The following is a 19,342-nucleotide window of genomic DNA, read 5'->3' on the forward strand; positions in this document are numbered from 1 at the left end:
TTGGCCACTGTGCTTACTCCGCCGCGAAAACTAGTTCCTTGCGCGTAGTTCCTAATTATTTTGGACATGCTACTGATGTTTGGAAGCCTCCAGGTAAAAGCACGTCGTCCTCGGCTTCGTCGAGCAGCGCAAGCGGGTTCGTGAAACTCCCCTTTCAGTAAGTTTTCTCTCTTTTTGAATTATGATTTAAAGATGTTTTAGTTTCTAAATACAGCTGAGTGCTTGTTTGCGTCTACTTGCAATTAGTTCCTGGTTAATTTCATCGCGTTTATGATGCACGTCCATAAAGTTCATAACCAAGACCACCACAAAAATTTATGGAACAAAATCAGGTTCCCCAAATGCGTTTTTGACCATTTATTTTAAAATGACTGCATTTAGATTTTGTTTTTTAATTTTAAAATTGTCCCACAATGCCTTTCTTCTCTTAAGTGGGTCATCAAATCAGCTGTGTTCCAAGTTAAGGAAGTGGAAGTTCAGAGGACATGTAGAGCTCTGTCCCTGGTCCCCAAATTTCAGTCTTTGGCATTCAATTCGGTGCTGAAAGAAACATCAATTCAAGAATGACCCTCACCTTCTTGAAATTTGCCCACAGGTTGGTCCTCATGAGACTCCCTCGGAGGTGCCGAGTATTGCTCCTTCTGTCCATGTTCCTCTTGGTCGTCCTCTACTCCAACTTTCGAAAGGAGGCGATCTCCCAAGTGAAAGAACCTCCAAAGCATGCCGTCCTGCGCCAAACTGAGGATCAACCGCTGGTCCAAACCCAAATCCCAACCAAAGTCCCAAGTCCAGTCTTGACCCCACCCTCTGTCAACGTATCTTCTGAGTTCAGGACTTCTATCCCAGAAAATGGAGCATACTGGAATCAACTTTTGCACGCCCGACTGAAACGTGCGGAACGGGGCGAGAACCCATTGAGCCGGGACCCGTCCTGGCCTCACTGCCGGGACAATCAAACCGACGTGAACGACGTGGCCTCCTACTCGCTCCTGCTGCGGAACTTCCTGTTGGGGATGAAGTGCCGCTCGCCTCCGTTCCTCCTGGACCAGCCCGACAAGTGCAAGGAGAACACCACCTTTCTGCTCTTCGCCATCAAATCCATCCCGGCCCATTTCGAGCGGCGGCAGGTGTGATGATGATTGCATTCAAATGTATTCCACATAAAAGTGAACTAGATATTATTCCTATTAAGGATCTAGCGAAAACCTGAATTTTGATTTAAATGAACTGAATGAAATCGTTTCTGCAAATGTATTGAACATAAAAATTCAACTCAACTTCACTTAGGCAGTGATTTTTCTGTACACCACTAGAGGGAGCCCGTCTGGCACTAATTGGCACCACACAATCACTGAACAGACAAGAATCTTTTTTTTTGGGGCAATTGATTTGCTTCATACAGGCGGTGCGAGACACCTGGGGCCGGGAGTACCTTCATGATGGCGGCCTACGCGTGAGGACGGCCTTCCTGTTGGGTGCCTCCTCGCCGGATGACCCAGACATCAGTGCGCTAGTCAGGTCAGTACTTTCAAATTACGTTGCTAAGTACTTTAAAGTTTGTCTGAAAATCTGATTGCTAAGTCGGCATCGCCGGCTCAGGTTCGAGGCCGAGCGTTACGGCGACATCTTGCAGGCTGACTTCCACGATTCTCTCTTCAACCTGACCCTCAAGATGAACGCCTTCCTCCGGTGGACCCTGGAAAGGTGTCCACGAGTCTCCTTCGTCTTCAGCGGGGACGACGACGTCATCGTCAACACCCCGGCCCTCCTGAGCTACCTCAGCTCTCTGGATTCTTCCAAGGCCTCTCGCTTGTACACCGGACACGTGATAAAAACGGCGAGCCCTCTTCGGGACCCCAAGAGCAAGTACTTCATCCCCACGAGCTTCTACAAAGGACCCTACCCGGCCTACGTAGGCGGCGGCGGGTTTGTCATCTCCGGGGCCTTACTGCGACCGCTCTATTCCGCCTGCGGAGCCATTCCCTTCTTCCCCATCGACGACGTCTACATCGGCATGTGCTTCAACGCCCTGGGGGTCTCGCCGCAGGCCCACGGTGGCTTCCACACCTTCGACATCCGAGAGAGAGATCGCGAGAATCTGTGCGTCTACAAGTATTTGATCTTAGTTCACCGCCGGTCCCCCCAGCAGGTGAAGAAGATCTGGAGGGGCATCCAGAGTCCACTACTGACTTGTTGAGGCCATTTTTTTTTTTTTTTTTAGGGGGTGAGTACAAAGATCACATTGCCACTGACAAAACACATAAAGGATCAGACCATGTTTAACATTGTGAAACATTATAGTGAAATTATTAAAGTCAAGTTAAGAAGGATAAACAAATTTTAGAAAAACAACCAAATAGTAAATGGAAAAATACATAAGGCAAACCAAGTTTAAGTTGCAAAATAAAAAAGACAGTCAACTTGAAACTTTTATTTTCACACAAAACAAAGTGCAGGAGAGGAGCTACCTTGGTGTGCTATTGATTTTTGTAACAGTTTCACACGACCGCTAAAATCTGAACAAACAAAAGTATATTACTTCCATCTACGCACGATGTCGACGACCGTCTGTTTGCATTTAGTGATAAATGATAAGGAAGTGTGCTAACCGTAAGGCACCGAGAAGAACATCCCACTCCTCATCAAAACTACAATGTTGTGCATAAGTAGACTAGAAAGTAGGGGTTCTCAAACTTTTCTCACATTTGTTTGTAAAAAATACCAATTCTGTAAAGTGTCTTTGTAGAAAAAAAAAAAAAATCTTCTGAAATGTAACAATCCTGTATGTAACATTTTTGTTTTCGGGAGTCATAATTAGCCTGTTTCCATATCGTTAGCATAATAGCATTCACCCTCAAGACACATTTCAAGGTTTTCGGGAAACTACCAGGAAAACAAAAACAAATGTATAGTCACAAAAACATGGAAAAAAAATCAATATTTAGCAAGCACATTCCTATTTTATTGCTATTTGGACTGTAGCTTCGAACCGGCATAGGCAATTATGCTAGTAGGCTAACGATAGGTAGGTATGCATGGTTTTTTTTATTGACATGACAATTTATTGCAAATTATTTCGGCGACCCAAGTTTGAGAACCCCACTAGTAAAAAGTTTTCAGCCCGAGTCTTTGTCGTAGAGGTCGAGAGGGTAATGCTCCTTGTACTGCTGCATGTGCCGCATGAGCGAGTCTCGCTGCTTGTTGAGGGCGGGCGTCATTTCCTCGTAGACGTCGGTGAAGAGCAGCTCCGGGTTAGGTTTCAAACGCTTCTCGGCCCGTTCGAACACCTCCATAACGGTCTTGCGCGACTGCTTGCGCCAGGCGCGTTCGTCCTCCTCGCTCCACCAGCCCCTAGACGCCATGTAGTGGCGAAGGCGCGAGATGGGGTGGTCCTGCTTGTCCCAATAGTTGACTTCGTCCACCGAGCGGTACGCCGAGCTGTCGTCGCTGGTGCTGTGGTGACCGATCCTGGGGAAAAATTTTGCCACAAAAGTTAGAATAGATTGAAAATACAAAAAAAGGAAAAAAATGGGCGAAAATAAAATACTGAATTTGATCAAAAGACAAATGAAAGGTCGTGACCCGTGATGCTTTCTGCCCACTCACCTGTACGTCATGGCCTCAATGAGGAAGGGCTGGTTCTCGGCGACGGCTCTGCGCCGAGCCTCCTTGGTGGCGTTGTACACGGCAAAAACGTCGTTGCCGTCCACGCGGATTGACAGCATGCCGTATCCCGGACCGCGAGCAGCTGGTAACCAATAAAAAAAGGTAAGGTTGGCACCGATGCACCTCTCCATTATTTTATCTGTCCAGTTATTTTGCAGGTTAAGAGGTGCGGAACACGAAAATGTTTTTTTACCGATGCCGTCGCCACGATACTGCTCATTGGTGGGGGTGGAGATGGCGTAGCCATTGTTACGGCAAAAGAAGATGATGGGGCACTCCAGCGTGGCCGAGAAGTTAAAACCGGCATGGGCGTCGCCCTCGCTGGCCGCCCCCTCGCCGAAGTAGCAAATCACAGCTCGGTTGATGTTCTCCCGCTTGAAGGCGTACGCGGCTCCCACCGCTGGACGACAGGAAATAGGACGTCACCTGCCGTGCGCCGTGGGGGGTCTGGAGTCAAAACTGCGCCCGCACTTTGCGGGACCGCAAACTCACCTTGCGGGATCTGCGTGGCCAACGGCGACGAGATGGTGACAAAGTTGAGGTCCCGTGAGCCGTAGTGGACTGGCATCTGGCGGCCTTTGCCCAGGTCGTCGACGTTGGCGTAGCACTGAGCCATGAAGGAATCCAGGGGGAAGCCGCGATACATCAGCACGCCTGCGGGGTGCGCTCAGTAATTATGACACAAATCTATTTTTGTTGTCAAATTAAAATGATTCCAAACCAGCTTCTCTGTATTGTCCAAAGACCATGTCGGTTGGATCTAGAGCGGCGGCGCTGCCAATGTGCGTGCCCTCCTCGCCATAGTTGGTCATGTAGAAAGAAATCCTGCCCTGTGATTGAAAACATTCAAATCATTATTTGCCCAATACTTAAAAACAGAGTGGGAGTGAGTACCTGTCTCTGAGATTCATAAAGAATACGGTCCATTGTGTTCAACAGTGTCATCTTCTGGTAGAAGTTCAGAACCGTTTCTTTGGAGAGCTGAAAGGAACGAGCAATTACAATTTGCTCTGGACAGTAAGGTGAGCAGGCTCTACCTGAGGGTCTTGGGAGGGGTTGATGATGTTGCCTTGGCGGTCCATGACCCGGTATATTGGGATGCCCGAGATGACGTTGGGCTCGATGAACTCCAGGTGGTCCACAAACTCTGCGGAAGCGCCAGGAAACTGAGGCTTCTCCAATGTGGAGTCAAACGGTTGCTGTCTGAGTGCAGCCTGGAAAATATCCATTATTTTAGTATTGTGCCATATAATAATATATATTGTAGGTAAATATAAAATAAATAACCAACATAAAGACATGGAAATATGTTTGCACGAGATTTAACACAAAGATAAACTTATTTGTTATACTACATTCATTGACATGACGTCATTTTTGGACGCTCCCATTGCTCGACCAATCAGAAGCGACCTTGTCACACGGTGTTTTGTCACCGTGCTTTATTGCTCCGAATATACAAACAAAACAAAACAAAAACATACGGTGCACGCCTTCCTGCCAATCAAAACATTTGAGTTTAAAGTGTAATTGTCGTCTAATGTTGCTAAACTGTAAAAGTCGTCTAGTGTTGCTAAACCAGTTGGGCGCCAACGTATCGCGAGACTTGAAGACGTCAGTTTCAATAAATTGAAACAACAAGAATTTTAAATCACAGTTGAACACAGTGAAATAAATCAAATTTATTCACGCGTTTTAGTCGAGCATATCGCTCTTCCGGGTTGCCACGCTCGATCCACATCATAATACTTTGGGGGGCATTCAAGCTAACGCGACCTTCGGGGTTGCAAAGCTGAGCCACACTACAAAGTAGAAATATAATTTTTGTACTTACATTGACTCTGAAGGTCCTGTGATGAAGCAACCTTGACGCCTTCAGGGCAGACGCTTGCCGAGCTGCGTGGAAACATGCCCTATACATTTTATTCACAGGGCTAATGCTGCTAACAGCTGCCATTAGGGCCGTCCTCAAGCTGGTAGAATGGCGAAGTTGTCCGCGGCCGATGCACGTTTTGGGAAAAATAATATTTATAATCCGATCACGACACTGGATTTTCCACTTTTAAACGGGCACGCACACGGGCTCAAGTATGAGGGAGGGGTAAAAAGCTACACGCGCTGCTGCAAGACGTGCACCGTAACGGAAGTTAAATATGGGGCTTCAAAATAATACGAATGATCATTTTTCTTTTTTTCTTTTTTTTTAACCCTTTAATTTTGTCCTGTGTATGCGTAGCGTAACAATTTTTAAACGTTACTATACAGGGATAGAAACTACTTTTTCCATCAGGAGTTACAACAATAAATTCTGGTATGTTTATGGTAAGTTAGAGAAACTTCACAGGATACGCAATCAACTTTTCTGCATTGTTGTCATTTTACAGAGATGATTAAAGTATTCACGCTGCACGGTGTACAAGATGTTTCGTTAATAGTGAGGATTCCATCGAGTATTTTATTTATTTATTTATTTATTTATTTATTTATTTATTTATTTATTTATTTATTTATTTATTTATTTATTTATTTATTTATTTATGCATCTGGTTCTACGTCCTTCACTGTAACTAAAAAATAAATAAAATAGCGGCTAGATTGGTCATATTTGTACAATTCTGTACTGATATCTAAGTTTGGATGTGTATTAAATATCACAAAATAATACTTAAAAAGGGGAAAGACACTGAACTGCGCCTTCGTGACGTCATCAACGAGCGACTTCCCAAACGGTAAACAAGAGTGACGAAAATCTTTCGCGACTGACACAGTTTGTCGGCACGATGGAGTGCACTCCGTCTGCAGCATCCCTCAGAGAATTTGGCTGCGAGCAAAATTTACTCTCACGTCCTGACGGATCGGCGTCTTTCACACAAGGTAAAAAACAAGAAATACGACTCTGATTTCATGGCCTAGCATTTGGCTAGTTTTCAGCGTGAATAGTGGCTACGCCTGCTCGCCATTCATTGTGTAATATTTTTACTGCGGTGCATCACAAATGATATTTTCTATTTCACTCACACTATTTTTGGTTTCAAGGTGACACAAGTGTACTGGCTGCAGTATACGGACCAGCTGAAGTCAAAGTCAGTAAGGAGATTTATGACCGGGCGACGTTGGAGGTGATCATCCAACCCAAAGTGGGAATTGCAAGTAAGTCCTGAGTTTACTGCTGCTGTCATGCTACGATTCACCAACAGGTGGCAATAGTGTGCTTTGGTTAAATATTGTGTAATGCTTTGTTTCTGATTAGTTTGACAGTAAACTTCAACTGAGAGTAAAAAGACTAAAGAAGATTGTTAAAGAAGCTTTTTTTTTTTTTGTAGGCGTGAAGGAGCGAGCTCAGGAGCAGTGTGTGCGGGAAAGCTGTGAGGCATCCCTGCTTATGTCCCTTCACCCTCGCTCGTCCCTCACGCTCGTTTTACAGGAGCTCCATAACGATGGCTCTGTATCCTTCTCTCATCTAACTTCTGCAGCTTTTTTTCCGATATCGCGTCAGGTCGTCGTGTTTTTCTTCCTGACCCTCTCTCCAGCTCTTATCCTGCTTCTTGAATGCTGGCTGCATGGCTATGATGGACGCCGGTTTGCCAATGAGCTGCCTGTTCTGCAGCGTCACTTGCGCCATCCACACGGACGGAAGCATCATCACCGATCCGACCGCTGCTCAGGAAGCGGTAAGTGTGATTTTCCCTGTGGCAGGGAAAGTTGACAAAATGTCAACATCAGAACTATCAATTCTAAATCAATTTTGACTGTGCTCGTCTGCCTTTGCACTCATCAGGAGAGTCGAGCTCTAATAACCTTTGCCATCGGCAGCAAAGAGCGCCAAGTGATGATGACCTCAACCAAAGGATCGTTTTCAGTGCAAGAAGTTAGTAAAATGAACCGGCGGTTCTCAAAATGTGCCATAACTCTGAGCTCTGCAATAACCATTTGCAATATTAGTATGTTGTAGCATTTTCTTTTTTTGTGTGTGTGTTCATGTGTGTGTGTGTCTGTACAGATGCAGCAGTGCATCGCCATCAGTCAGGCGGCGTCTGAGAAGATCTTCAGCTTCTACAGAGAATCCCTCAGACGGCGCTACTCCAAAAGCGTCTGATTTTTTCTTATTCTACTCACCGCACAAAGTCCACTTTTTATAATAAAATAAACCTATTTGGACCTCCTCTGCATGCATTATTTTGATTCTTATTTAAATGCTCTAGTTCTAAAAATTCCTGCCGTGTGTGCTTTGGCCTCTATGGGGCAGTGTCGTGCACGCCTTGCCCTACATTTAAAAGAAGTAGAAGAAGAAGGTGGCGCGCTTCGTTAACATTTTTAGCTCGCTTTTCACAGTTTACGGAGAAAAGGTACCCGTGAGTATTGTTACATTACCTTTCTCTTTTTCTACATTACCTTTCTACAACGTTCGAGTATAAATGTTTGTTATTTGAAGGTAAATACCTCCCGCAATGTGCTAATTTTTGTTAGCCTCATTTTCCATCGAGTGTTAGCATTAGCGCATACAAACTTATTGTATTTAATGTGTGTAATTGTTTTTCGTTGTGTCTTTAATTATTCAGTAAACTCCAACTGGGCGGTCTATAAACATCTTAAATGACACTCTTATCATTGGATAGAGATTTGAAACAAAAAAACTAGTTTGTGAGAATCGGTTAAAGATTAAGATTCTTTTAATACACTATTTATGTTATGACTTGTCTTAAAAACTTTAAAAATATATATATGGTGGCGTACGCTTGAGCATCTTAATCCCTGACGTTGCCAAGAGCCAACGTTGAAATCTCTTTCATTTGTGTCAAAATTCTGTTCAAAACCACAGAAAATGCAGAAAACAAAATGCTGAAAAAAATTCCCAACTGGGATGTGGTGATTATTCATTCAATTTGACAATTGTAGCACTATTTGAGGCAATAAAACATATAAATAAGCCAAAGAATTTTCAAAGAAGTGCAGTTTTATTTATTGGGATTCACTGTTTTTCCTTCCCACTTTATTTACATTAAACAGAAGAATGTGAGCCCAAGTCCACATGTCGTGTGAGAAGGAGTGAGCGGTCCACGCGGAGTCTTTTGGGCTCAGAAGACGGCGGAGGAGGATTGTCGTGATGTTGGAAGCTGACGAGGTATCACGGGTCATCTGTTTATTGTTCACGCACAGTTATTGTTATTACGTTTGATCATCATCGGTGCACCCTACGATAGAAAAGCTACATCTACATAGAAAATGTGGACTTTTCCCTTAAAATAGTCATTGGCTTACGGTAATGGCACACTGAAGCTCAAGCCAAGTCAGGTGAGGGACTCATGCTGGACATCTTTTTGTCTCTCTGGAAATTTCCAAAGAAATAGTTGAGCACTCTTTTTTTTTTTTTTGCGACCTTAATTGACTTAAACATAGAGTACATACTAACTCGCATTTTTTTTTTGGCACTTGCGTCCATCTCTCATGGTCCTCCTAACTTCTCTCTCACTGCACAATAAAAATTCAACACAGTAGGTCCTGATCTTAAGGGTGATGATCTTTTTGAACCTGAGCACACGAGTTAGCATCTTGTGTGAGAGTGCAATATGATAAAATGCATGATTGTAACTCGGCTGCACGAGACCATGACTTGTGCCTGTAGGGTAGCGTCGGATACAACCTGAGGTAAAAGCCTGTTTCAATAAGGTCTTGCAAAATGACCAAATCCGACCTAGCTGACTTTGCCGTTGACCAAGGCGTGGTATTGCCAATGATTAGATTTTTATATCGATTGTGTGTGAATTTCTTTACCTGTGTAATCAATGTTGAGACAAACTCAAAGACAGACATTGTAGACAAATGCCAAATGCATATTATATCCTGTATGTCTTGTTTGTGATTGATTTTGCCGACATGCAACTAGGCGGTTTTTCAGTGTACATGAGATGCTAACTCAAGCGCACAAGATGCTAGCTTGTAAATGTGGGACACGGGCTATCAGAAGACGACTACTCAGCAAACATGGCAATATTTTTTTTTTTCCTGAATTGCATTGTTATTCTTTTAAAAGCCTCCTGGAGCCCCATGGGAAAAAAAAGAAATATTGGCCACCATATAGATGTTGTATCCTATGTCATTGTAGGGGCTCCATATTCTTCTCATCGCTTAGGTTTTCATTTTCGAGTTGTGGCGTATTTTAGAACTTCACCAGCCCACGGCGAGGTCCTCCAGGATTCACTTCTCTGCACCCGCGTCTTTAAAGTTTTCTTACACGCCCTTGTTTTTACCGTGAGGATGATATCTACAGTGGTTCTCTTCTAACTTTGGTACAGCTAATGAGAGTCCAGAGGGCGGCGGGGAGCTGCGGGTTGTAAATCAAGCGCATTTCCACTAAGAATACATAAAAGAATAGCTTGCAATTGATCATGCGCTAAGCCACGCCCCCTATACGTAGACTGGCCAATCACATTTCTAATAGAAATAAAGGGCGAGCCGCAAAGCTAATAAGATTAGCGATGTGTTCGCTATACGGGAAAATCTTGCTGCTTAGTATGATACTTCAGAATGAATTTTTTTCTTCTTAAGCGGTTTTTGTTATCTTCATGATTGGGGTCTGGAAAAGATCAAATATTTTTCAAGATTTCTAAGAAAATCTTTGTTAAGGAGGGGCGGGTCTTAGCGAAAGGCCAATTGATTATGGTGGAGGGTAGAAAGGCTGATGTGCTATAATGTGATTATTTTACAAGTATCTGTCGGAGGCATGTGCACAAGGTCCATTTTTTTGTTAGCTTCAGCGAAGCATTCACAGCTTTTTTTTTTTTTTATGGCGGCTTAGCAGACAGGTAGGAAATGAGGGCGGCGATGGCGCAGATGTAGGTCACGATCCCGAACACGATGGAGAGCACGGAAAGCCACAGGGCCTGGCGGGACGCCGCGTTGGCCCCCTGGAGGTCGCCCTCGGCCGAAGCCTTGTTGGTCTGAAAGGACACAAACATTTGAGTCACCAATGGCTTTTTTTTTTTTTTTTTTAAATATAAAGAACTGCTCCAACGAGGCCGTTTTGCCGCATGCCTGTCTTCGACTCTGACTGCTCACGCACCCTCCCAACCTCCTCGCCTCCCTTTTCTACCTCCACGTGACACTATTGGCTCTCTGTCACCTTGAGGCTTCTTATTATGACTCTAATTAAACCTTAATGAAGGCCATTGATTCCGTAGGACGGCCTTTGCTACTTTGCTTTACAGAAGCGTTAATGGGATGTTTACACGGCTGATGTTGTCCCCCCCCCCCGTTTTATCTTCTAGATGTTCTAGATCCACTCGCCACTTTCCAATTTATGAGGCTACGTCACAGTCCTGACAGAGGTTTATATGCATTACATAATTGATTGCGTTGCTAAGAATCAAGATATGACTCACTGACTCCCCGAGACCACAGTTTGAGAACCACTGCTTTAGACACTGAAACAAATTAGATTTAAAAAAAAAAAAAATCCCTTTTTATTCCCAGCACATTTGTTTTACATTTTAAAATTGTGCTCGCAGTCTGTGTGTGTTTTGATCCTTTGTGGTTAACTTAATCCCGCAAATCTAAGTAATCCCCGCACTTGAGTTGCACTTAAAACAGTGAGGCTGTTGTTAGTCCATTGCTGCCAACTCAAGTGCCAGGTTGCATCTCGTCAGCTTGGAACTAATGTGTGTATGTGTGTGTATGTGTGTTCACCTTCTGCGAGAGGTAGAAGGCGGCGATGCCCAGGGGCCAGAAGCAGCAGAGCATGGAGAAGAAGGCGAGGCCCAGGTAGTCCTGAGGGATCATCAGGGGGAAGTTGCTCTCGCTGTCGCTATCGCTGAAGTCTTCCATGGACGAGTCCTGAGGGGGACCAGTGGACACAGGCGAGAGGTCAGAATTTTTTTTTTTTTTTTTTAACATGCTGGTCAAGGACCTTCTGTTGCTTAACCACTAAAAAAAATTATATAAATATAATAAAACTTAAAAATATATCAATAAATAATAAATAAAATGTTAATAAAATAAATAAACATACGTCAACACTGAACCCTCTAAGTGGACTTTAGGATGTCAACCAAATATTTTGTCTTTAAAATCACACAAAATTGATGATGTTCAATTTTTTTAAGGGGTGATGACATCACACATGGTATGAGTATAAAATGGCAATACACATGATCAATATAGACAATTTATTTTATAGATGCCTTTTCTTCGTTTGTCTGGCAGCATCGGAACTTTACTGATGCCATGCGACTAAATGAGGTCATGTGACCGATTGAGGTTAGCACGGACGGGTCGCTCGTGACTCACGCGTCGTTGGCGAACGAGGGTTTATTCAGTCTGACTTCCTGTATGTCTCGCTTTATCGCATGAATGCGTGTGTGCAAATGATGCAGCTGCGGCTAATAATAGGCAGCCCCGCACCACAAATTTTTTTTTTTTTACATCTTTGGCCATTTTAGCTCTGCTTTAGCTTTTAGAAAAACAATGATGGACAAATAACCTGTGATCAACAAGAAAATTCGGAAATTGTGCCCGCTTTTCGATACGCGTCATCAAGAGTCAGTAGCCGTATAGAAAATTGCATCTTTACAAAGACAATCGTGCTAATGTTTGAACTTCAGGATAAATAATGTGATTTTATGCTTGGCTTGTTCCTGTCTGCTTTAATGTATCAACATGGGCCATTTTCTTTTGCAAAACGTTTTGGGCTTGGCAAAGTGCAACCAAGGAGAAGAAGATGCCGTGTTGCCTTTGAGGTCACTGCGAGGTTTCCTTCCCGCAAGACGGCACTTTTTGCATGACTGGACTGCCGCCAGAATCCCAAATGAGCTTTTTGTCTGTCCTTGCGGAGCAAAAAACTCTTTTGATAAAAGTGTTTAGGGCCGTGCACATCCAAACAAATGTAAAATCGCCTATTGTCGGATTCAACTTTTCCAATTTCGTATTTATGTTCCTTGTGAGCACCGTTGAAAGGGGAGCCGTCATGCCACAATCGTTACCTGCGCAACGTGACTCCTTGACAGCTTTGCTTCGTCGCTGTCCCCAAAATACTTTTGCTGGCACGCTTCTATTAATAAATACAGACGCTTGTGCTTATAATGCAGTTATCCTTCTCAGAGCAACAGCAGCAGCAGCAGAGGATGTGTCACACCGCTAAATGATGTCATTAAATATTGCGTCATGTCTCAAACTCACAATTTACTAACACTAAACATAAAATATAATGTCAAATATTAAGGAGGAATCAGGCGGGACGCCGACTTACGTCCGAGTCGGGCAGCAGGTCGTCTTCGTCGTCCATGCTGTAGGTGGCGCTGTGGAAGTCACCGTGCGCTTCGGCCAAAAGCTTGCGCTCCAACGTGGATCCGGGCCCGATGTCCACAAAGGTGGTCTCCAGGTAGTCCTTGCTGAGAAGCGAGTCGGCGTGGCTCCAGATGGGCGCAGCCGGGTAGAAGGACTCGAACGTGCGGGGCAAGGAACACGGGTCCAGAAGCTGATGCGGTTGCTGAACATCTGGCGGGTGTCCGCAGTAGCCCCTCCATGCCATAGGAGGGTAGGCCATGTCCTCCTCGCACTTGACCAGCATTCCCTTGAAGACCCCCCCGGGAGCCGGTCCCGACGGCAGATGCGGACTTTCCCCCAACAGAGGGTGCTCCAGCTCATCGCGATTCTCCATCGCTGGCTTTGACGGGCATCCACGCCCCAAACTGTAATCTACGGAATCGGACTGGCTCCCCCCCCCCGATGAGTGCACAATGGGATTAGACGCTTTGCCGGCTGCTAGTGTTTCAGCGATAATCCATCTTTAATCCAATTCTATGATTTCTCTCGGTGAAAGCTCAGGCGAAGAGGACGACAACACGCGTTGTATCCGTCGTCCCCTGCAGGTTAGGAATTCCAAAACCTCGGATCTTCAGGTCTTCCTTTCTGATGATGGACATCCAATGAAGAACCCTTTCAGGAAATCCCGGAACAATCCGTTCGGACGTTATGATGTGGCACTTAATCCCAGGTCACTGCGAGTCCCGCGGTTCACGCAGTTAACTACCAGTTGACCTTTGCTGTCTTTCTGTCTTGGCCTTTGATCGTTTGGGATTTACGAGGAAAAGTTCTTGTCGGGAATAACAGATAAAGATGATTTCAAAGTGCAGTTTTGTCAGTGACTGGCGACCAGTCCCAGGTGTTAATTTTGAGAAATAGTCTCAACTAAGGGATGAGATTGCGAACTGCTCCGATGTAGATGCTCAATTTTGTTGCCTTTGTCTTAGTGTCTGACTGGTGACCAATGCAGGGTGAAGGATTATCAGGATTATCTTTTCTTTGCAGATTGCAAAAAAGGTTCTGGTGTGGAATGACCACAAAGACTCAGAAGCTGTTGTGATTTCCAGGTGGCATATGATTGAACGGTGACCAAATCAGGATGCGGGATTTATAGATCAACTAAAGAGTTTGAACCAAAGTTATTAAAAAAAAAAAAGTTTTAGGAATGATCGTCAATGAACAAAGTAGCTTTGGGACTTTTCAAGGTGCAGGTCGGTCGTCTGTCTCGTATCCAATCTGGGTATGAAAATGGCCTCGGATGGATTTGACAACTAGCAATTGAGCCGCTCAGATTGTCTTTGAAAAATCAGATACAGGTTGAATGCGGACAAAGAAATGGGAATTGAGCTGCAGTGAGTGTTGATTATGCCCGAGCGTCACTCAAACTCGTGGCGCCGTGGGCGGATTGGGGCCATATTGGAGGGCAGTTAATCTGTAAAAGCAGTGAGACTCCAGAAATAGAATCCTAGCGCCTACGCCGGCGGTTCAAACCATCCGCCGGCATACAGCGTCCATCGCTGCATGGCGTCACGACGAAGAAATCAAACAACCTCCGTGTTGATTTACGGCACGCCGCCTCTGCCGCTGGCCCCAACTCCTCCGGGACGTGTATTTTTAATGTGGTCCATCCAACTTCACAAGCTTTAAGTCGGGACAAATGAGGAGTGCCAGGCTCTTTATCTGGGCTGCTACAAGGAAGAGGAGCTCTATTAAAGAGAAGCAACAAAGACATTTCAGCATTGAACGTTCGCTTGATCTACAAACCATCGTCCTGCAGGAATACGCCGGATCGATGCGCGTCAATAGTGAGCCTGTGGAACTATCATTTCCTTTTTAAACTCAGTCTATGTGAAGTATAAAAAAATCCCAGAGGAACTTGAAATTAAATTCTGGAGCAGAGCAGATGCGTTCCACATCAACTTTATATAAAGCAGACCTTTGGGTAACACAGCACTCGCTCCGAATTTAGAAAGTTAGTTTTCGGATCAATAGACTGTAACACTTACTTAGTTCAGCTTGATGTCTTCCAGGCGTCCTCAAATAAAATCAGGAAGGGCTCTGCGGGGACACACAGAGATGTATAAAAACAATATTTGAAAATGTCAGCACAAGCCAGAGCAACTTTAAAATACATTTTACTGATAGATTCCAACTATGACACGTTTTAGATTAGACAAAAGCGGGTCTAACTTGCGGCGCAGGTGATGTAATGCGATACAAAAAAAAATATGAAGTCAATCAGTAGCACATGAATGGAGCATTTCATTGCACTCGGGAGGGAGAAGAAGAAGGTGTGATTGCATCATCAGTCACCTTTCACTCTTCTCCTACTCGACTTGCGCTCGTTGGATCCACACTTCCTGTTCTCCCAACTACTGCATCTTCATTCCAGTCCCGATGCACTCAGCTTATTACGCCCCCCCCCCTCCCCATCCACTTCCTCGTATTCTGCAACGCTAATAAAACGGCGACAAGGACGCGGCCACAAATCACAAGCGGCGAGTAACAAGAGCAGTCTCTCGCGACTCTCACCTCCGTGCTTTTATTTAATGAGGACAATGCGCGTTTTAACAACCAAGCCGGAACGATACAGTATATCGATATCGCTCTTGTCATCTCGCAGTGGACGGTTTTGATACCACTTGATTCTGTGGATCTCGAATTTTTTGGGGCCCAGGGAGAAATTTCTCATAAATCCCATAGAAAAAAAAAAAGACTTTGAAGTACCTGCACAATCCCAAGCTACAACGCTCCACTTTGAGACTCCAAATAAAGCTAATAAAGCTTTTATGAGGGCCAAAAGATGATAATTATTTGCATTATTTCCTAAGGGAAGCCGTGTATGCTAACAATGGCGAAGCTGAGGTACAATAGCAAAAAGGAAGCTCAACTGCTGCTACTGCTGACTCGCTCTGATTTTCAGCCACTCCGCAGTCTCACTCGATGCGTTTCAGCACACGCACGATGCAAAGTGCCGGCGGTCCCGTAATTTGCTCCAGCACAAACGAGCGGCCAGGGACGGGATGCGGGAAATCACACTCGCTAATGAAAACACATGTATGCGTAACCCCCCCACCCACCTCCTGGGCCGCTCGGACCCAAGCTGGGGCTTACACGAAGCTCATTGATTCCATCTCTGTGATAAAGATGCAGCTCGATGACTTTAAAAAAAAAAAAAGGAGGAAAAAAAAATGACACAGCTTTCTTGCCGTTTGCAAAGTAAGCTCCTGTTCCTATGGAAACGCAGCGAGCCGGCTGGATGAGAAGTGAAGGGCGGGCTATTTATTTGCCACTCTATGATGACACTCTTAGTAAAACTGCCGAAAACAAATTGCTGTGGCCAATCCTATTTGTGTCACACTGAGGTCAAATTAGGATACGTGATTAACGAAGATTAATAAGTATGCGCTCCCTCCATCTAATTTTGTAAGGCGCACACTTCTTAGCCTGACTAAAATAAAAGCGGGATATAATTAATGGCCTTTTTTTTTTTTAAATTTAGTACATTTTTAAGTACAGTTCAGTTATATTTAACTTACACTCCGCCCTTCCCATACTGTATCCGAGTGCAGGGTTAATTTTCATATACTTTATCATCATAATATTAAATATCCTGCCCTGATTTTTGATTTGTAATGTTTGTTGTTCTGCTGCGAATTGGCGACCTTATTTGTGTTTTTTTGCGGTAGCGTAAAAAAGTTCAAGTTTGAAAACCATGATTAGACACACACACACACCAAAAATCTAAAAATGCTGCCTTGTGCAATGAAGTGTTTTGGACATAGTGTTCTGTGTGGAGCACAATGCTGCGTTGCTGTCGTTTGTGCACGCCTGCGTGTGTATGTGTGTGTGTGTGTGTGTATATACAAATGAGCCAATGATGTGTGACTGCCTCCTGCAGCTGTTTTCCAACCCAGTTTGCATTCATCATGTCTTCTGCTTCCGAACGTTTTAATTGGGAGGCTGATGTCACTTGGTGCACGTCTTCCAAAACACCCAAAAAAAAAAAAAGTGTGTGTGTCATGTTTCAGGCGAGCCAAGCACACAGGTACAAAACAAAGTAGCCTTATTTTGGTGTGTACGTGAACTCAGCTCGTGGCAATCTTGAGCTTGCGTTTGCAATATCATCATCGCACACAATTTGCCGTGTGTGGCATGTTCTGTCACGCATGTGACACCAACTTTCTCAAGTTTGGTCAAATGAGAAGACAAATTATTGCATCTTTCTCATTTTAAAATCAAGGCATTTCATTTTGAAGTCAACATTTTTATTTATACTCATATTTATATGATCGTCATGATATCTAATGTCATATGTAACATACATATGTATTTGTGTAGTACTATAAATAATACACTATATCATTATTAAAAGGATGGGTTGAAAATAGATCGACCTATTTATTTTGCACAAATTAGATTTTTTTTTTTGCAAAACAACCCAAAATTCAATCAAAATAACCCAAATTCTTGGACCGGTTTGATTTTAAGATTGTATTATATCCCTTGTGTGTATTCTTAATCAATATATGCATGTACACGTATTACAATTTTATGCCCTATACAACAATATTACAAATACTAAAATCTAATACTGTCATCTTACATCTTAAATTTCATTTTCCACATATTTCTTCAATACTGAAAAAAAATGGCATGCATGACACTCGGGGATAAATACAATATAAAATGAATGTATAAAAATAGAATAATAACTGGCTGCCGTAAAAAAGGAGGAGCACACAAAGCCAATTCAAATGGCTCGTGAATCCGCATGCGACGAATGAATAATCTCGTCGTATTGTCGCCTCACCTTCAGGTTGGCACGTCGGCTTCTCTGCTGTCTGGATGAATCGTCCGACGGGGAAGGAGACAATCGTCCGCTCGTCCCGCATTGTTTTGCATCGGCGCTGGCGCGCACGGTAAGACGTCAGTGCTGCATCGGACTGCCTCCCCCCCTCCCCTCCCGCGTGTCGTCTCCTCTCCCATCCTCCTCCTGGCTCCTCCTCAGTGGAGGGAGCATGGCGTTCCACTCTCGTGACTCCCCAACTTCTCTGTGAGCCTCTCGCTCATTATCGCCTCCCCCCCACCCCCTTGCGCTTTGCAGCTCTTGCGTCCTAAAACCTCGTTCTTTAAACGCGTGTGTTTCAATTACTGCAAAGGGGGGGGGGGGATTGCAACGGAGCATGCTAAGTGAGGACATTTTGCCTTTTCTTACTCATTTAAGAGGATTACAAAGGTCAAGGCTTGATTTTGGGTTGGAATTAGGATTGGGGTTAAGACCAGAATTGCAGAGGGGAGGCAAGGGAGGGCTTTAAGGTTAGCAAGTGTGTGTGCGTACGTGGGTGTTGAGAATAGATATTTTTTCTTTTTTTTTTTTTTTTTTTATTCAGGCTGTGTTGTTTTAAACGTGTGTGTAAGTTTCATCTCTCGCTCTCCAGCATCAAACCATTCTCGCTCTCTATCTGTCCATCATTTGTTACTAACCAATTTTAGATTCTATCTGTCCATCCATCCATTTGTCTGATAGTGTTAAAAAAAAAAAAAAAAAAAGGATTCAAATTTGGAAATCACAAACCGAATTTTCAGGGCTGGCGATTGAGCACAAAACGATACGGATAATTGACAACTTCCCTGCACTGCATTTAAAAATGATAACGTGCAAATCTGCTCAGCAGGCGTGAGCAATCAACATAAAGAGGTGGGAGAACAAAAGATGCAGGGGGAGGTGCTTGGTGCTTGTTTGTTATGCATCATGGGTTCATGTGTGTGTGTGTGTGTGTGTGTGTGGTGTTTTCTTCTTTCTTCCATGCCCACTTCACCATTTCTCTGACCCACTTTGGCCCTCCTGAGTCACACTCAAGAAGGCATCAGCATGCATGTGGATAAAACGCTGCAGTCAACCAATCAATGGCCTGGCTGCCGCTAGCTTATGTTGACTATTTAATGAGGCGGACACGCACAAACTCACACACACGTACACACCTCAAAATCCTTTTTTTTTTTTTCTGTTATTTGTTTGAGCGGCCGCAAAGCCGTCTGTCTGAAAGGGTATTTGTCTTCAGAATCCATCACGGGGACGAGGCTCAAAGCACTGAGGGATCAATTCTCTTGGCTCTCTTTTTTTTTTTACATATTCCCAAAAAATATAGACTCTGCTTAAAATAGAAATGCTGATTCAACTCTTAAGTAAAATAAAAAAGTTTTATTTTTTTACTTGTTCCCAAAAGATATAGACTGCTAAAACTAGAAATGCTGATTCAACACTTTTAAGTAAAATAAAAAAAGTAAAATGGACATTTTCCCATCACAGCGCTATGAGCCTCTCACCTCCTTCGCCATCACTCATTCCCTCCAAGCCAATAATCAGCTAACGGGA

General features: G+C 44.0%; 4 protein-coding genes across 5 annotated transcripts; 2 read left to right on the forward strand and 2 right to left on the reverse strand.

Moving 5' to 3' along the window:
* Nucleotides 1-24: 24 nt before the first annotated feature.
* Nucleotides 25-2,427, forward strand: b3gnt2l (UDP-GlcNAc:betaGal beta-1,3-N-acetylglucosaminyltransferase 2, like). The gene is made up of 4 exons (XM_049725330.2): nt 25-157; nt 596-1,127; nt 1,403-1,518; nt 1,600-2,427. Exons 2-4 carry the CDS (start codon nt 606-608, stop codon nt 2,195-2,197), a joined length of 1,236 nt encoding a protein of 411 aa, XP_049581287.1. The 5' UTR covers nt 25-157; nt 596-605; the 3' UTR covers nt 2,198-2,427.
* Nucleotides 2,417-5,816, reverse strand: bckdha (branched chain keto acid dehydrogenase E1 subunit alpha). Its single transcript, XM_049725327.1, has 8 exons — nt 5,501-5,816; nt 4,704-4,880; nt 4,561-4,647; nt 4,388-4,496; nt 4,159-4,320; nt 3,860-4,066; nt 3,607-3,748; nt 2,417-3,468 (listed from the first exon to the last, which is right to left on the reverse strand). Exons 1-8 carry the CDS (start codon nt 5,621-5,623, stop codon nt 3,117-3,119), a joined length of 1,359 nt encoding a protein of 452 aa, XP_049581284.1. The 5' UTR covers nt 5,624-5,816; the 3' UTR covers nt 2,417-3,116.
* Nucleotides 5,817-6,383: 567 nt separating this feature from the next.
* Nucleotides 6,384-7,829, forward strand: exosc5 (exosome component 5). Its single transcript, XM_049725355.1, has 6 exons — nt 6,384-6,540; nt 6,703-6,816; nt 6,990-7,111; nt 7,197-7,337; nt 7,445-7,534; nt 7,667-7,829. The coding sequence occupies exons 1-6, from the start codon at nt 6,447-6,449 to the stop codon at nt 7,760-7,762; spliced, it is 657 nt and encodes a 218-aa protein (XP_049581312.1). The 5' UTR covers nt 6,384-6,446; the 3' UTR covers nt 7,763-7,829.
* A 771-nt stretch (nt 7,830-8,600) lies between these two features.
* Nucleotides 8,601-17,945, reverse strand: tmem91 (transmembrane protein 91). 2 transcript variants are annotated; one of them, XM_068651228.1, is made up of 5 exons: nt 17,777-17,945; nt 14,970-15,021; nt 12,908-14,651; nt 11,350-11,496; nt 8,601-10,604 (listed from the first exon to the last, which is right to left on the reverse strand). In XM_068651228.1, the coding sequence occupies exons 3-5, from the start codon at nt 13,316-13,318 to the stop codon at nt 10,449-10,451; spliced, it is 714 nt and encodes a 237-aa protein (XP_068507329.1). In that variant the 5' UTR covers nt 13,319-14,651; nt 14,970-15,021; nt 17,777-17,945; the 3' UTR covers nt 8,601-10,448. The 2 variants fall into 2 exon arrangements, with proteins under 2 accessions (XP_068507329.1, XP_049581310.1); XM_049725353.2 differs by having other exon boundaries at nt 12,908-14,669.
* Between the last annotated feature and the right edge of the window lie 1,397 nt (nt 17,946-19,342).

The sequence above is a fragment of the Syngnathus scovelli genome, chromosome 7, assembly GCF_024217435.2.
Source record: "Syngnathus scovelli strain Florida chromosome 7, RoL_Ssco_1.2, whole genome shotgun sequence".
In the NCBI taxonomy this organism is placed as follows: domain Eukaryota; kingdom Metazoa; phylum Chordata; class Actinopteri; order Syngnathiformes; family Syngnathidae; genus Syngnathus; species Syngnathus scovelli.

What these genes read in the sequence shown, in the direction of transcription:
- b3gnt2l (XM_049725330.2), top strand. Translation starts at nt 606, where the DNA reads ATGAGACTCCCTCGGAGGTGCCGAGTATTGCTCCTTCTGTCCATGTTC. An exon ending in CCCATTTCGAGCGGCGGCAG is followed by an intron (nt 1,128 to 1,402) that starts GTGTGATGATGA and finishes TGCTTCATACAG; the next exon opens with GCGGTGCGAGACACCTGGGG. An exon ending in GACATCAGTGCGCTAGTCAG is followed by an intron (nt 1,519 to 1,599) that starts GTCAGTACTTTC and finishes TCGCCGGCTCAG; the next exon opens with GTTCGAGGCCGAGCGTTACG.
- bckdha (XM_049725327.1), bottom strand. Translation starts at nt 5,623, where the DNA reads ATGGCAGCTGTTAGCAGCATTAGCCCTGTGAATAAAATGTATAGGGCA. An exon ending in TGGACAATACAGAGAAGCTG is followed by an intron (nt 4,321 to 4,387) that starts GTTTGGAATCAT and finishes CGCACCCCGCAG; the next exon opens with GCGTGCTGATGTATCGCGGC. An exon ending in GTATCGTGGCGACGGCATCG is followed by an intron (nt 3,749 to 3,859) that starts GTAAAAAAACAT and finishes ATTGGTTACCAG; the next exon opens with CTGCTCGCGGTCCGGGATAC.
- exosc5 (XM_049725355.1), top strand. Translation starts at nt 6,447, where the DNA reads ATGGAGTGCACTCCGTCTGCAGCATCCCTCAGAGAATTTGGCTGCGAG. An exon ending in ATCGGCGTCTTTCACACAAG is followed by an intron (nt 6,541 to 6,702) that starts GTAAAAAACAAG and finishes TTTGGTTTCAAG; the next exon opens with GTGACACAAGTGTACTGGCT. An exon ending in ACCCAAAGTGGGAATTGCAA is followed by an intron (nt 6,817 to 6,989) that starts GTAAGTCCTGAG and finishes TTTTTTTTGTAG; the next exon opens with GCGTGAAGGAGCGAGCTCAG.
- tmem91 (XM_068651228.1), bottom strand. Translation starts at nt 13,318, where the DNA reads ATGGAGAATCGCGATGAGCTGGAGCACCCTCTGTTGGGGGAAAGTCCG. An exon ending in ACCTGCTGCCCGACTCGGAC is followed by an intron (nt 11,497 to 12,907) that starts GTAAGTCGGCGT and finishes GGTCCCCCTCAG; the next exon opens with GACTCGTCCATGGAAGACTT. An exon ending in CCTTCTACCTCTCGCAGAAG is followed by an intron (nt 10,605 to 11,349) that starts GTGAACACACAT and finishes GTGTCCTTTCAG; the next exon opens with ACCAACAAGGCTTCGGCCGA.